The sequence below is a fragment of the Limanda limanda genome, chromosome 12 (genome assembly GCF_963576545.1).
Source record: "Limanda limanda chromosome 12, fLimLim1.1, whole genome shotgun sequence".
NCBI classification, from domain to species: Eukaryota; Metazoa; Chordata; class Actinopteri; order Pleuronectiformes; family Pleuronectidae; genus Limanda; species Limanda limanda.
The window spans coordinates 17,046,516-17,060,586 of record NC_083647.1 but is presented as its reverse complement, the minus strand read 5'-3'; the positions used below and the strand labels follow the sequence as shown (position 1 = coordinate 17,060,586).

At 44.4% G+C, this 14,071-nt stretch overlaps 1 protein-coding gene across 2 annotated transcripts; it reads left to right on the top strand.

Moving 5' to 3' along the window:
- Nucleotides 1-256: 256 nt before the first annotated feature.
- Nucleotides 257-13,412, top strand: kdm1a (lysine (K)-specific demethylase 1a). 2 transcript variants are annotated; one of them, XM_061082523.1, is made up of 22 exons: nt 257-316; nt 1,044-1,095; nt 1,560-1,853; nt 2,195-2,360; nt 2,549-2,682; nt 2,794-2,872; nt 2,973-3,065; nt 3,256-3,362; nt 3,635-3,716; nt 4,058-4,152; nt 5,146-5,163; nt 5,765-5,907; nt 5,999-6,089; nt 6,322-6,456; nt 7,752-7,825; nt 8,193-8,304; nt 8,934-9,066; nt 9,168-9,355; nt 10,966-11,080; nt 11,225-11,352; nt 11,871-12,017; nt 12,398-13,412. In XM_061082523.1, exons 2-22 carry the CDS (start codon nt 1,051-1,053, stop codon nt 12,596-12,598), a joined length of 2,580 nt encoding a protein of 859 aa, XP_060938506.1. In that variant the 5' UTR covers nt 257-316; nt 1,044-1,050; the 3' UTR covers nt 12,599-13,412. The 2 variants fall into 2 exon arrangements, with proteins under 2 accessions (XP_060938506.1, XP_060938507.1); XM_061082524.1 differs by lacking the exon at nt 1,044-1,095 and having other exon boundaries at nt 286-316.
- The last annotated feature ends 659 nt before the right edge of the window (nt 13,413-14,071 follow it).

The window sequence follows — 14,071 nt, the reverse complement described above, 5'->3', positions numbered from 1 at the left end:
TGAACCCCGATCAGCAATGAATGACTAATTAAAAACCTCTTATTTCTAAACATTTTATTATAAATCAATGTAGACATGCTTTTGAAACCCGTTCTGTAACACTAGACGAGGAGAGTCACAATAAAATGGACCAATCGCAGCGGTAGGATGAGATAGAAGGCCCCTCCTTCCTTTGGATTGACATTTCCTGGGACCAATCGTCTTGCCGGGTGGTGTTCGGTAACGCTTCCTCATCCACCAATCACCACAGAGCTCACTGAGAGGCGGGGTCCTGCTGCTGTGCTGTCTTTGTGTTGACATCTTCGGGGATCCAGAGGTAATTTTTAATATTTATATCTAATCAATTCTATATTTTATTAGCTAAAAATGTGTTTTCTCGCTGCAGGAAAGTTAAACAACAAGCACAGAGTCTAATCTATTTGATATTTGTCTTTACAACCAGGCGCTTTCTCTTTCTCCAGCTCGCACCTGCTACTGTGTCACAGTTGGTGCTAGCTAGTCTATTGTTAGCAACGCTAGCTAACGTAGCATGGTCTCGTATGAAGCATTCGGAAGGAGATATTTGTAGAAGCGATTCAGATCCGAGTTTGCAGCACAGCTTGCGTTACGGTTGTGTTAAAGCACCGTGTGATTGTGTGGTGACGAGCTACATGCAAGAGGCTGTGAAGAACAAACCGCTAGCTAGCGCATAAGCGTATGGTTGTAGCTTTTAGCATGTTGCTGCTAGCGTTGTAGTTAACTAGCTAGTTAGCGTTACTACATCTGGTTAAGATGGAAATGAAAGAAATGTTGATAGTATGAGTAAAATACAAGTTCTTGAATAATCATTCCGCCACTGTGGGCTTTTCTCAAGCTTCTCATTCGGCTAACTTGAGAAGCTAGTATATGAATGAGCCCCAGTGAAGTATGTGTCATCAAATGATTCACTGGATGTTTCTCAATGTGTGTCTGCGTTGAATTTCGTTCGCTGCAAAGTCAATGACAGGACAACTTGGCTGTTTCCTGTTAGTAACTGTGTTTCTGGTTGTGTCTTCATCTCTTAGTGTTTGAATGGATATTACCAGGTGCACGGAGAAATGGGTGAAACAAGAAAAGGTTACTGTCCCAAAGAGTCCTCATTCCATTACTCCCACGACATTCATGCATAGTTGATATGATTTTCACCATCCAGGGACACAGACGGGAAATTCTGGGGCGGTGCAGTTTGACCAAGAGGTTTTCATGCTCGTGATAGTTGTTAATGTTTTAGTCTGGGCACTAGTTAGTGAGTAAAATAACAATTTGTCATGAATTTAATGTGTTATAAACCATTTTTATACACACTTGTTATTAAGTGGTCTTGACCCAAAGTAAACAACACATACATTATTTTCCTTATGTATTTTTTTTCCAACACACGCAACCCACACTTCATCATTCTCATATACTATTTATCAAAATTCTTTTACCACTATTTTGAAATTACAGCCATTTCATTTACAAGTTATTGTGACTTGGGCTTGTGTGGGTTCCATTTACCAAGGGTTTCATCTCCTCATTCCTCTTTCCCACCTGTGCAGGAGAGGACTCCAACCTCCATAATGCAGTCTAACAAGAAGTCAGATGCTGGCTCCTCTTCCTCCTCCTCTTCATCCTCTGCTGGTGCAGCAGCAGGGGGTGAAAGGGCTCCAGTGTCGGATGCCCAGACTGGTACCTCAACCTCAGCTGCAGGAGCTATGGATGTAAAAAAGAAGGAGAGATCATCCCCTAGTGGGGAATCTGGAGGAGCCCCCTTGCCCCACCAGGCAGGCCCTGGGGGGGCAGATCCGGACTCGGCTGAAGTCCGCAGGACAAGTCGACGAAAGCGAGCGAAAGTAACTATCTAATGAGTTTCGATGCTTCGTGTTCAAATGAATTTGGCACTGGTAGAAGTCGAGCAATACCTAGTCTCAGTAAAACCCTCCAGAGCAATGAACAGTGAAGGACTCCCATTGTATCCATCAGTGGAAAACCCAGTCTTAAGTCACAGGTTCTCACATCCCTGTGTGTCTTACTTCAAGTTAGGAACAGTAAATATTTGTCATGGTCTGTCCAACATGACATTTCTTTCCTCCAGAAAGGTATTGGTGAGTTTAAATTGAAACGGGAGAACCCAAGCGGTTCATTTACCGCAACGCTGGTTTTAATGGTGCTTTTATTGTGCCGAACGTTGCAGGTGGAATACCGCGAGATGGACGAAAGTCTCGCCAATCTGTCGGAAGACGAATATTACTCTGAGGAGGAGAGAAACGCCAAGGCAGAGAAGGAGAGGAAGCAAGTGATCCCTCCTCCTCCTCCACCGGTAGAGGAAGAGAATGAGAGTGAACCAGAGGAACCCTCTGGTGAGTCTGAAAACATAGGTAACACATCACTGCAGGAAAATCAGGTTGATATCTTTAAAGTGGAAAGACGCTTAAAATGTGTGATATAAAGCAGTTTTTGAATATGTACCCTGCGTCAAATTGGTTTTAAATTAGCCCATTATAACTCCCATAATAGAGATATATTGCATAAATTGCGTTACTGTTAGGTGTAGAAGGAGCTGCTTTCCAGAGTCGCCATCCCCACGACCGCATGACATCCCAGGAGGCCGCCTGCTTCCCGGACATCATCAGTGGTCCCCAGCAGACTCAGAAGGTCTTCCTCTACATCCGCAACCGCACAGTAAGTGCCAATATAAAAACGATACATTGTGATCAAAGACCACAGACGCGACAAGATTATATTTTAAAACATATTTGTGATGTATCTTAATCTCGTGTCAACCTCATTCAGCTCCAACTGTGGCTGGACAACCCTAAGATCCAGCTGACCTTTGAGGCCACAGCACAGCAGCTTGAAGCTCCATACAACAGTGAGAGATTAATCTTATCATCCCTTTGGTTTGTCTATAACTTGATTCCCTTATTGTTGTCACGTGTAGGTGGAGATTTAATGTACTTGTGTCTTTTTAGGCGATGCCGTGCTGGTTCACAGGATACACAGTTACTTGGAAAGGCACGGTCTCGTCAACTTTGGCATTTACAAGAGGGTCAAGCCTTTACCAAGTGAGTTCCTTCTATTCATTTCACTGGTAAAATAACAGTAGCCATTTGTCAAATGTTAATACAATAAATGCCATTTTGGTTGGAAATCTGATATCTCAGATTTCCTCCCCTAATGTGTGGAGAACTTGAGCTTGGGAAGGTCAGTGGTGTACGGATAACTAATGAATGCACCTTATGCTTGTTGTTGCAGCTAAGAAGACCGGGAAGGTTATAGTAATTGGCGGTGGTGTGTCCGGCCTCGCTGCAGCCAGGCAGCTGCAGAGCTTTGGGATGGATGTAACAGTATTGGAGGCCAGGGTAAGTCTGTTATTTTTTTCTTTATATTTAATATTTTGTCACATGTCTGTCAGTCAGCTCCTAGCACAGATCATTTGAGGCTTGTGAAACATGTACAGCGTTGTGAGATTGTTGCCTCCACCTACCTTCTGTTTAGTATGGTATAAATGTTAGTTTTCTAAGAGTTAATTTCCTATCTAATCAACCGAGTTAGATTAACCTGGCTTTTTATAATGTTAAAACTGCCACAAGTTTACCATGTTATTATATATTTACTTAATTTTTTCCTCCAGGACCGTGTTGGAGGCAGAGTGGCCACGTTTAGGAAGGGAAACTATGTGGCTGATCTGGGAGCAATGGTGGTGACGGGCCTGGGTATGAATCCAATTATTTATTTTAATTTGAACACTCGAGTCAAAGTATCTTATAAATGTTAAGTGTCCAGTTAGTTGCATTTTATTCCACATGAATACTACATTAGTTGATCTGTAGAAGTATAATCTAAGTGCAGGATACAAGTGATTATTCCGTGTCATTTTTGGGTTCGATTGAAAACATTGCACTTTATTCTTGGAGGCACAGAGGTCACTGCATCAACAGCCAGATAATGGTCTTTTCTTATAGAAAATTGGCTGTTACTTCAATGTTCCTGTAGAGGGTGGTATTGCTCATATATATGCTGTGTCGCCTTCAATCATGTGTGTTTGCTTGTCCAGGAGGGAACCCCATGGCAGTGATCAGCAAGCAGGTTAACATGGAGCTGGCCAAGATCAAGCAGAAGTGTCCACTCTATGAAGCCAATGGCCAGGCTGTGAGTATAATGAAATAACCTTCACGAATAAACCGAGTTGCCTCTGTTCCATTCTCCTGCCACAGCCAGGCTCCTTGGGGTATTCTCACATTTAACAAGTAGAATCCGGAGATACCTTATGTATGATTAAATATTTATAGAAGTTGTTGTTTTGTAACAATCCCAGGTTTTTTCATGAAGCCAAGAAATAACTTCACAGCTTGATAAATGGCAAGAGGCTAATGGCAGCAGAGGCGTGCATGGGATTGTGCAAGTGACTTGTCAGCAGATGCTTGAAGAAATACGCGCTTGCTTCGGTCGCACCAACATTTTGAAGATCTCTTCCAAACAGCATAGTAATAAGCATCCATCAGGGAAGTGCAGCCACGTCTGCATTAGATACACACCATGTATCCCGATTACATTTATCAAACAAGGACCTCGTGTTGTTTACTTCCTTCAACAGGAGATGTTTATGTATTTGCATGACTTTCCTTGTGTCTGGGGTTGCAGCTGCTCTCCGAGTCTGTCGTGGCCCCGAGGCAGAGATCTGGCTTTCCATGATCCACTCAAACACAATGAGCGCTGGAGGAATTAAACTGCTCACCATCGCGTGTCAGCAACACCAGCTCCTGTTCTCTCAGATCAGAGCAAAACAGAAAACGGATACAGCCTAATGTCATTTAATTGGAAGCAAACCCACCCCCACCCCCCGCCTCTGTCTGTCAAGTGGCAGCAATAGTAAGAGGATGTTTAGGTTCATGCTCAGGGCAGGTCCATTGAAGTAGAGACTCAACCAGTGGGACTCTTGAAACATCCACATCATGTGTAACTGGTTTCCTCCCCCTGCAGGAAAAGGCAGATTAAATGTACATGTTTTACTTTTGTGCAAACCTGTATGAGGTTAAAGTTGTGTTTACTTAATATTCTCTCTCTCTCTCTCTCTCTCTCTCCTCCCCTCCCCTCTGGTCTTCTCAACCTCTCCCATGTTCATCTTTTGGTGAACTACTAAAGGGGGAACGGTGCACAAGTGTATGTATTGGTTTATTTACATAATACATTCCTTACCTAACTTTGAATCCCTTTTAAATCTTCATCCATTTCGATTTGACTCCATGTAAACTCATCTTTCCCATTCATGAGCAGCCCAATGCTAATCTTTGTAATAAGAAGTTGTAGTTTCCTTTTGAAAATGATGGAGGGTAGATTTGCGTTAAGTTCTATCAAAACTTTCCATCATAAATAGCACAATATCCGGCACTGTTTGAACTTTTGCTTTGTTAGCATGGTGTCCATATTCATAAAGCATGTTTTGAGTCTGTTACTGCATGTTCATCAAGACATAGAATTGTGTTTCTTTGGGGAAATGACTGCATTACTCGTGCTGCTTTTATACAGTAAGTCAATCACTGACTTAAATGACTTAAAGTTTAAGTAATGAGTTACAAGTTGATTTTGTAAAGTAAATTGCCATCAAGGCCAAACATGAAAACGTTTTTTAAAAATTGTCAAAATGTGCCTTTAGTTGTAGTTATTCATGTATGTTTTTCTTTTAGCTTTATGAAGATTCAGTCGCTGCTGTCTTTAGTGGGACTTATAGCCAAGTGTCCTTGTTGTCCATTCGTGTCTCCAGGTGCCAAAAGAAAAAGACGAAATGGTCGAGCAAGAGTTCAACCGCCTGCTGGAGGCCACCTCCTACCTCAGCCACCAGCTGGACTTCAACTTCCTCAACAACAAACCTGTTTCTCTGGGACAGGCCCTGGAAGTGGTCATACAGTGAGTAGGAACTACACTACACAAGCTTTCACATAAAGAAAAGATGCATAGAAATAGACATAAACACTATTTCTTGTGTGTCTGTTTGCAGGCTGCAGGAGAAACACGTAAAAGACGAGCAAATCGAACACTGGAAGAAGATTGTGAAGACTCAGGAAGATCTCAGGGATCTTCTAAACAAGGTGAGACTAAGAGAAGTTGTTTATGTGACAGTGGAAGCCGTACACAACTTTCAGACTGCTTTTGCCACTTTTTAATTTACTTAACTTGCTTATCAAGCTGTCAAGACAATGACATTAATTATCATTTTAAACTTTCTAGGTCAAACAATGTGTTTTAAAACTTCTCTTGTTTGAATGAAAAATAGTTTCTTAAAGAATTATTTATACCAGTTTCACTTTCTTCTTCTTCAAGATGGTGTCGGCTAAGGAACGGGTGAAGGAGCTCCATCAGCAGTATAAAGAAGCCAGTGAAGTCAAACCACCCAGAGACATCACGGCGGAGTTCCTAGTGAAGAGCAAACACCGGGACCTCACCTCCCTCTGCAAAGTGAGCTAAACCGCTGTTTTAAAAAAAATAGAGAAAAGCAGAAAGAAGAGTGACGTAGAACAAAGTCACGATTAAACTGTTCTCCTTACAGAAAGTTTCAGGCTGCAGTTATCTAGATTGTTAGTTGTCCAGAACAGATTCCTACGTGACACTTTCATGACTTCTTCAGATGTCTTAGAATGGGCAGGAATCAGATGGCACTACTTTAAATAATCTTGTTACTGCAGTTGAGTTTTAAGAAGCTAACTGTTCCCACCTGCGTTGTGTGGTGTGGTGGATAACGTGCTGTCTCTGTGTTTTCATTTACTTTGGTTTGAACCCTTTTCAAGCAGTATTCGATTTTCTGGGTTGAAGATAAGTTGTATCAAATGGTCAACCACTAAAATCTGAAGGACTGAAACACTTGAGAAATACAAAGATCAAGTATTAGTGCTCTGAGGAAGGAAGGCAGCATGTTAAAGGGATGTTTAATGGCCTGCGAGGTCAGGGCGCTATGCAGAGATCCAACGCCGTGCGATCTAAGTAAACAAGACGGCCTGTGTTTAAGTGGTTTAATGCTTTGGTGGGATGTATTATTACGGCGAGTGCTGCTGTTTTATTTTCGGCGCGGACAAATCACCTCCACTGCTGCGATGTGTATATTTTAGTAGGAGGTTTTTAAGTTGGTTTAAACACAGCTGGTGTCTCGAGCTGGATTCGTCTGCAACTCATCCGCTGTCTGAGAAACCACTTCAAGGCTTTGAATCGCGGCCTCACTGTCTGTGTGTCTGCGGAGGCAAACACACACATTTTCAGCATTATATTAAAGAGTGTGTGTGTGTGTGTGTGTACATGACATGCATGACTACCACCATATAACAAGGTTTTAAGGGTAATAATGCAATGGCTGTAGCAGGCCATTATAGATCAGATGTGATAGAGTTGACTGAGTGGAGCTCGGTGCCTGGCGTGGTAGGTGGTATGACCAGACTCTGCTTCGCTGTCACAGTTGATTCTGTTGTGGTGAACTGATGAATAGGTGGAGTCGGCCCTTTCTGTCAGGACTGCTTGTCCTCTCCGCATGACCTGAAACCCTCTGGGTGTGCACCTTGTACACGTGCACATGCACACGTATGCCATGCACGCTCTCACCTAGTTCAAATGTGACTCACGGACTCGAAGAGCTGGTTATATCTTCATATATTTAGAACTTAAATGTATAAAGATATAACCAGCTCTTCGAGTCCATGAGCCAAAAAGTAAAGCAGTATTGTTTCTTTAAATCTTGAACGTGTCTCTCCGCCTCGTCTGTGTAGGAGTACGATGAGTTGGTGGAGTCGCAGGCGAAGATGGAGGAGAAGCTGCAGGAGCTGGAGGCCAATCCACCGAGGTAACTCATCCTGTGGAGGCTTCAGCTCAATCTCTTTCAACTGCAACCAACACAAAGAACGCAGGCACTCCGATAACCAGACACACAGAGGGCCTGTCAATTCATTTTCTGCCCAGGGTGGCGCTATTCCACTGTGTCTTTACTTAGAAAATATATTCCATCTTGTTTCAAAACCTTTAAATGGTTACAAAACACACTTGTTATTATGCTGCAGCACATGCACACTCTGTCACCATGTTCCTATTTTAAAGGTGTTATTAAGTTGAGAGCAGATCTTCTCACTCGTGCATGAATAAACCTGTTTCGATGATGTCAGCCTTCAACACCGTGTCCCCTCCCCCCCCCCCCCCCACTTTGTTTCCCACAGTGATGTTTACCTGTCGTCCAGGGATCGGCAGATCCTCGACTGGCACTTTGCCAACCTGGAGTTTGCCAACGCTACACCCCTCTCCACCCTCTCTCTCAAGCACTGGGATCAGGTGTGTACATGTCCCCAGTCAGAAATGTCCCAACCGGGCCGTCCCGACAATGGACGTGTGAAGCAAAGACACTCGATCCTCTAACGTTCTCGTGTGTGTGATGCGTTTCACTGGTTTGATTATGAGATATTCCTGCTGTGCTGCTTCCTGACATTAGAAAGTTAATGCTTCTGGGATGAATTGTAATACCCACAATACCCGCTCCCAGAGCTGGCTTTCATTACATCTGCCTCGTGTTAAGACCAACTTGGGGAAGACAGCTTTCTGTTATAAAGCACCCTACATTTGGATTGAGGTCCAAAAATCTTTAAAGTTGCGCTCATTTGTTTCACTGACGGAGTTCTCGAGTCTGGTCTCATGTACAGCTGACTTCTCCTGCAATGACTGTAACTGCTAGTTGACTTGGCCATAGTATTTTATTGACGAATTGTTTTATACCTTGTATTACTGTGTATATATATATATGCATATTTATTTCATTCCTATTTATTCAATGTATTCACTTTTAATGTATCAACTTTTTTATTGTACCCTCGGCACCATTGTAAATGAGGGTCTTATCCCTCAATGTGTCTTCCGAGGCTTAAATAAATATTCAATCAAATGATATATTTCTCATTGATCCACAGGACGATGACTTTGAGTTCACCGGCAGCCACCTGACGGTGAGGAACGGCTACTCGTGTGTCCCCGTGGCGCTGGCCGAAGGCCTGGACATCAAACTGAACACAGCAGTGCGGCAGGTCCGGTACACAGCATCTGGTATGTGTTCACAACTGGGATTGCGTGTTTTTATTTGACAGATTTCATACTCGAAATATGCAGTGTGTGTTTGACATGTTGTTCATCTGTTGGACCTCCAGGCTGCGAGGTGATAGCAGTCAACACCCGCTCCACGACCCAGACCTTCATCTACAAGTGCGACGCTGTCCTGTGCACCCTGCCCCTCGGGGTGTTGAAGCAGCAGCCCCCAGCCGTGCAGTTTGTCCCCCCGCTGCCCGAGTGGAAAACATCTGCCATTCAGAGGATGGGCTTCGGCAACCTCAACAAGGTTAGTGCCACTATGGTGCTTAAGTAGGGTTGCAAAATTCCGGGAATATTCAAAGTTGGAAACTTTCCATGGAAATTAACGGGAATAAACTGGAAATGTTGTGGGTAATTTATACTAACTGTATTTACCTTGTCATATACAGACATAAATATAAACATAGGTCTTTGCACAGTATCTGCAAATGTACACAGCCTTTCCTTCTACATTGGATGGGGTGAAATGTCTCCACACATGAGATAGTGCACGTGGCATTGTTCTTTACAATTAGATGAGAAAAAAGTTTGTAAAAACACACTGACGCAATGCCAGAGATATAAATAGTTAGCCAAACAATTTGAATCTTCTGTAAAAATATTTTACAATTGATGGATAAATGAATGGAAATAGGCTAGATGAACAGATGAACAATCCTCAATCAGCATGCTAATATATTTTCCCCAGTAATATCATCGAAACTTACCTGACTAGTCCTGCACACTACAGCAGGCCTCAATAGCCCTGCTGTAGAGTGAAGGATGCTGGGAATTATCTGTGCATGTGATGGAAGAATGCACAGTGGAGGGTTGAAATTCAACGTGCAGCGTGTGCTGCATTCCATACATCTTTAAAATAGAGTTTTGAATGATTTTTTTATTGCTCAGCCTTTAATTTGCCTAGTTTTTTTTTTCAAAATTCCAGAGCTTAACTTCCCATGGAAAGTTTCCGGAAAGTTTCCAGAAATTTACCGGAAACTTTCTGCCCCTTTGCAACCCTATGCTTAAGGCTTTATTCGAACACGCCTCCTTCATCCCCTCCTCAGCAAACTACTGGAACACACACACATGTTCGTGCGTTTAGTGTTAACAGTGGAGATTTGACTCATAAACCCTCAGTCACTACAGGAGAGCATTGCTCCCCTGTCCAGTCAGCATCGGAAAGAAGTGAATCGGGTTGTAAATCCTGCAGTGGGTCGTCACAGTGTGTTTTCCTGAGAGACTCCTCCTGCTGTTGTTTCTGCTGCAGTGTCCTTACGCTGGCAACCTGACCTTCAGCTTCCAGAGAGGCTCCTGCAGCCAAAACACAATGAGCTCAGCATTCCCGATCTGTTCAGTCCCTTTACTTGCAGGTGTACGTTTCTTTTGGGCTTTTCCAAATCGGCACTTTCTGTATTCAACTCGTTCCCTCCCTCCACTTGTGTGTTGAAATCTTCTTTGATAAAGTGAACAGTTGATGGCGTACAGTTTGGAGGACAAGGATTCCCCCTCTTGATTCCATCTTCGGTCTTCGCTCAGATGAAGAATTAGAGTTTGAGGCTGTCGCGTGCAAGCGGCCGATGCTTTTTGCCAGCGTGTCGGTAATCCGATCACTGCTCATTCTGTGTCGCTCTCTCTCCCTCTGTGGCCGAGCATCATCTGCAGCAGAGCAGTTTATCTCCTAATTCTGCTGCAGCACAGACAGCACCGCATGATTATGCAATCTGAGCTGCTAGCAAACTTTATTACCAGCAGGGGGAGCTCTACCATTCCCACAGCAAAACTAGTGTTGCAGTGAGTATGTGAGTTCTTGCCTCAAATAAACAGTTTGATTGTTGTGTGACGGTTCTGTTTTTTGTGCCCCCCCCCCTCCTTCAGGTGGTGTTGTGTTTTGACCGCGTGTTCTGGGACCCGAGCGTCAACCTGTTCGGTCACGTCGGCTCCACCACAGCAAGTCGGGGCGAACTCTTCCTCTTCTGGAACCTGTACAAAGGTGATTTCAGATCCCACTGTTTGATTTGGATTATCCGCGATTCTCAATGGAAGCACAATTGTGCAGCACCCTCTTGAAAAGTATTTCTATCCATGTGTACACTTTATTTATCTGTCTGAAACGTGTTACATTTCCCCCCGGCAGCCCCGATCCTACTCGCTCTGATGGCTGGCGAGGCCGCCGGCATCATGGAGAACATCAGTGATGATGTCATCGTCGGCCGCTGCCTGGCCATTCTCAAGGGAATCTTTGGAAGCAGCGCCGTGCCACAGGTCTGTAGATCCGTCTGTAAACTCTAGAAATCTCTCTCTGTCTGTCTGTGGCTCGCTTATATGGAACATGTTTGTCCATCTAGAACATTATCGTCCATTTATCTTTCACTTCTTCCACCAAACTGTTTATTTTCTGTCCAAACGTCGGGCAGCTCTGATCCAGCGCAGCTTCATTTTGTTTGTTGTTTACAGAGACATAGGGCTGAATCTCCGCCGTTTGCGTTCTCCTCTGGTTTTTCCAGTACTTAAAGTGGAATGTTTCCGCCTCGTTCCTGAAGCGAGACCCCCGTCACCCGCACAGTTTGACAGCGAGCACATGTGAAAGCCCCTCGCTCGTGTAGCCGCGTCCAAACCACGCGTCATTATAAATCATTTGCTTATGGTTTCAAATTGGATAAAATCATATGCATGAAGGCCAGATTTGAAACCCGTCGCCATCCAGCTGTTTACAGGTTCTTCTCGATACCATCATGGAAACCCCCTAACAAGTATGTGTTGTTTGTTTGTTGCCATGGCAGCCGAAGGAGACTGTGGTCACCCGTTGGCGTGCCGACCCCTGGGCCCGAGGCTCCTACTCGTACGTGGCGGCAGGTTCCTCGGGGAACGACTACGACCTGATGGCACAGCCCATCACGCCGGGGCCGGCCATACCCGGAGCCTCACAGGTAAACAAACAGAGAGAGCCGGTGCCGGTGCTGGTCGGAGCATCACGTTTGTGTTTGGGTGAGAACGACAGTGTTTGTGTGTGAGAATGAGGAAGAGGAGGCTTCCCAGCTCGCCCACAATACTCCACCAAACCAAACCAGAGCATTTCAGTTTTTTGCAGTTGTTTTCTTGGCTCTTTTCATCTTGGCACGCTGATTAATGTGAACAAGTCATATTTATGTGTTGACTGATGACTTCTGGCAGCTCGTTACCACAACCCCCCACCCCCCCCACCCCCTCCCGTCTCTGGTTCTCTCCAGGCCCCCATTTTCCCCTTTTTTATTACGTTGAGACAATCCAACATCCCTCTCAGTGTGGTTTTTCTTTTCCCCCTCCTCAGCCCGTCCCCCGCCTGTTCTTCGCCGGCGAGCACACCATCAGGAATTACCCGGCCACGGTTCACGGCGCCCTGCTCAGCGGGCTGCGGGAGGCCGGACGCATCGCAGACCAGTTCCTCGGTGCCATGTACACGCTCCCCCGACAGGCCACTCCGGCCATCGCCAGCAACCCTCCGCAGGCTCAGCCCACCCCCAGCGTCTGAAATGGATCCTGCCGCCTCGGGACTGTTTGTTAAAAAAAAAGAAAAAAAAGATTAAGGTTTACCCATAAACTGTCGGATGTGAAAGATCATGAAAGTCGAGGAAACAACTTTGCCCTCTTTGCCTTCTGACTGAAATAACAACACTCCTCACAGTAAATTTTCAGCTTGTATGTATAACGCGGAAATGAGATTCTTTCACTGGACCATTTCAATTCCTCAGACTGGTGATATACGTTCAGTTGACCTACATGTAACTAACAGAGACAGATGTGTCCCACTACAAAGACTGGGCTGTGAATAAATCTCAGTTTTTATTACACTCTGATGTAATAATCCATCTGAAACTCAGTCGTACAAGTGAAGCATGGCATTACTTTCGGTCCTCATAGAGTATTTGTGATCCCACGTTGGAGTGAGTATTTATGTACTTTAACGTTCCCTGTCCGAACGTTAAAGAATGTCTGGAAAGTATTTTACTACAACTTAAACCCAGATATTGTACAAGTTATAAATGACCAGTTCAGTGGCACTGGGTCCATCCTCTGAAAACCTAAGCAAAACACATTATTTCCAGGGGCCTTGTCTTGGTGGTCTTTTGCCATGAACCCTAGCTCGTACATTTGATTTCTGTCAATTAGGTTGCAGAGTAGAGAAGAAATAGTTTGTATTGAAAGCTAAAATATGAATTATGTTTAAAAGACTATTTGTGAATGTTACTTTTGTTTTTCTTTTTTTGCCGTAGAATTTATTATGGTTGTCATCAAACTTTTTATATTGTCAACTGTTTTTGTTATTAAAAGAAGAGAGAAATTTCTACTTGAGATCTGCGTGTTTGTTTGGGGACGAATTTTCAAGTACATAAGGTTTATTTAATGCAACTTTTCTAGAAGCCAAAATCCTAAAAGGTCCTCTGTGGCCTCAGAAAATGTGTTTTAGCCTCTTGGACAAATCTCAAGTTGGCCTTTTGGTGAATTTCTTCAAATCTAACCAGGTGTCACTTGGACTTAAAGGTGGAATACATGTCAGAGGACAAAGGTCACAGGGACTTCATGAGTCTGGAACAAACTTATGAAGACTGAAACAGCAGAGCTGGGCACAAGCACACAACCGCAGGACGGTAATTTGAGTTAAACTTGTGTACAAAACCAACATGGCTGCTGCTCTGACCCTCCACTGACCCTCCTTGATTTCAGGTCTGGCTGCCTCCCAGTGTCTGTGGTACTGCGTAAGAGGGGGGGGGGGGCGGTAAACGAGGGTCCCTGGCAGCGGCTCCTTCATAGTGGGGGATCCGATGAATGATGGAGGGGGGCCGGGCGGGGGGATTAAAATGGTCAACCATGAGCTATGGGTTGTGTTCCAGGGCTCCGTGCCCCTCTGTTTCCATCCACTCTCCAGCGTCACAGGCCCCTGTTTTCCCCCGGAGCTGCGGTTATTATTATCGTGACCAGAGGAGATGTTTGATGTAACAACAGT

Coding starts and splice junctions, on each gene's coding strand:
- kdm1a (XM_061082523.1), top strand. CDS start 1,051: ATGGATATTACCAGGTGCACGGAGAAATGGGTGAAACAAGAAAAG. Junction 7,826..8,192: donor CTGGAGGCCAATCCACCGAG/GTAACTCATCCT, acceptor TGTTTCCCACAG/TGATGTTTACCTGTCGTCCA. Junction 11,081..11,224: donor CTTCTGGAACCTGTACAAAG/GTGATTTCAGAT, acceptor TCCCCCCGGCAG/CCCCGATCCTACTCGCTCTG.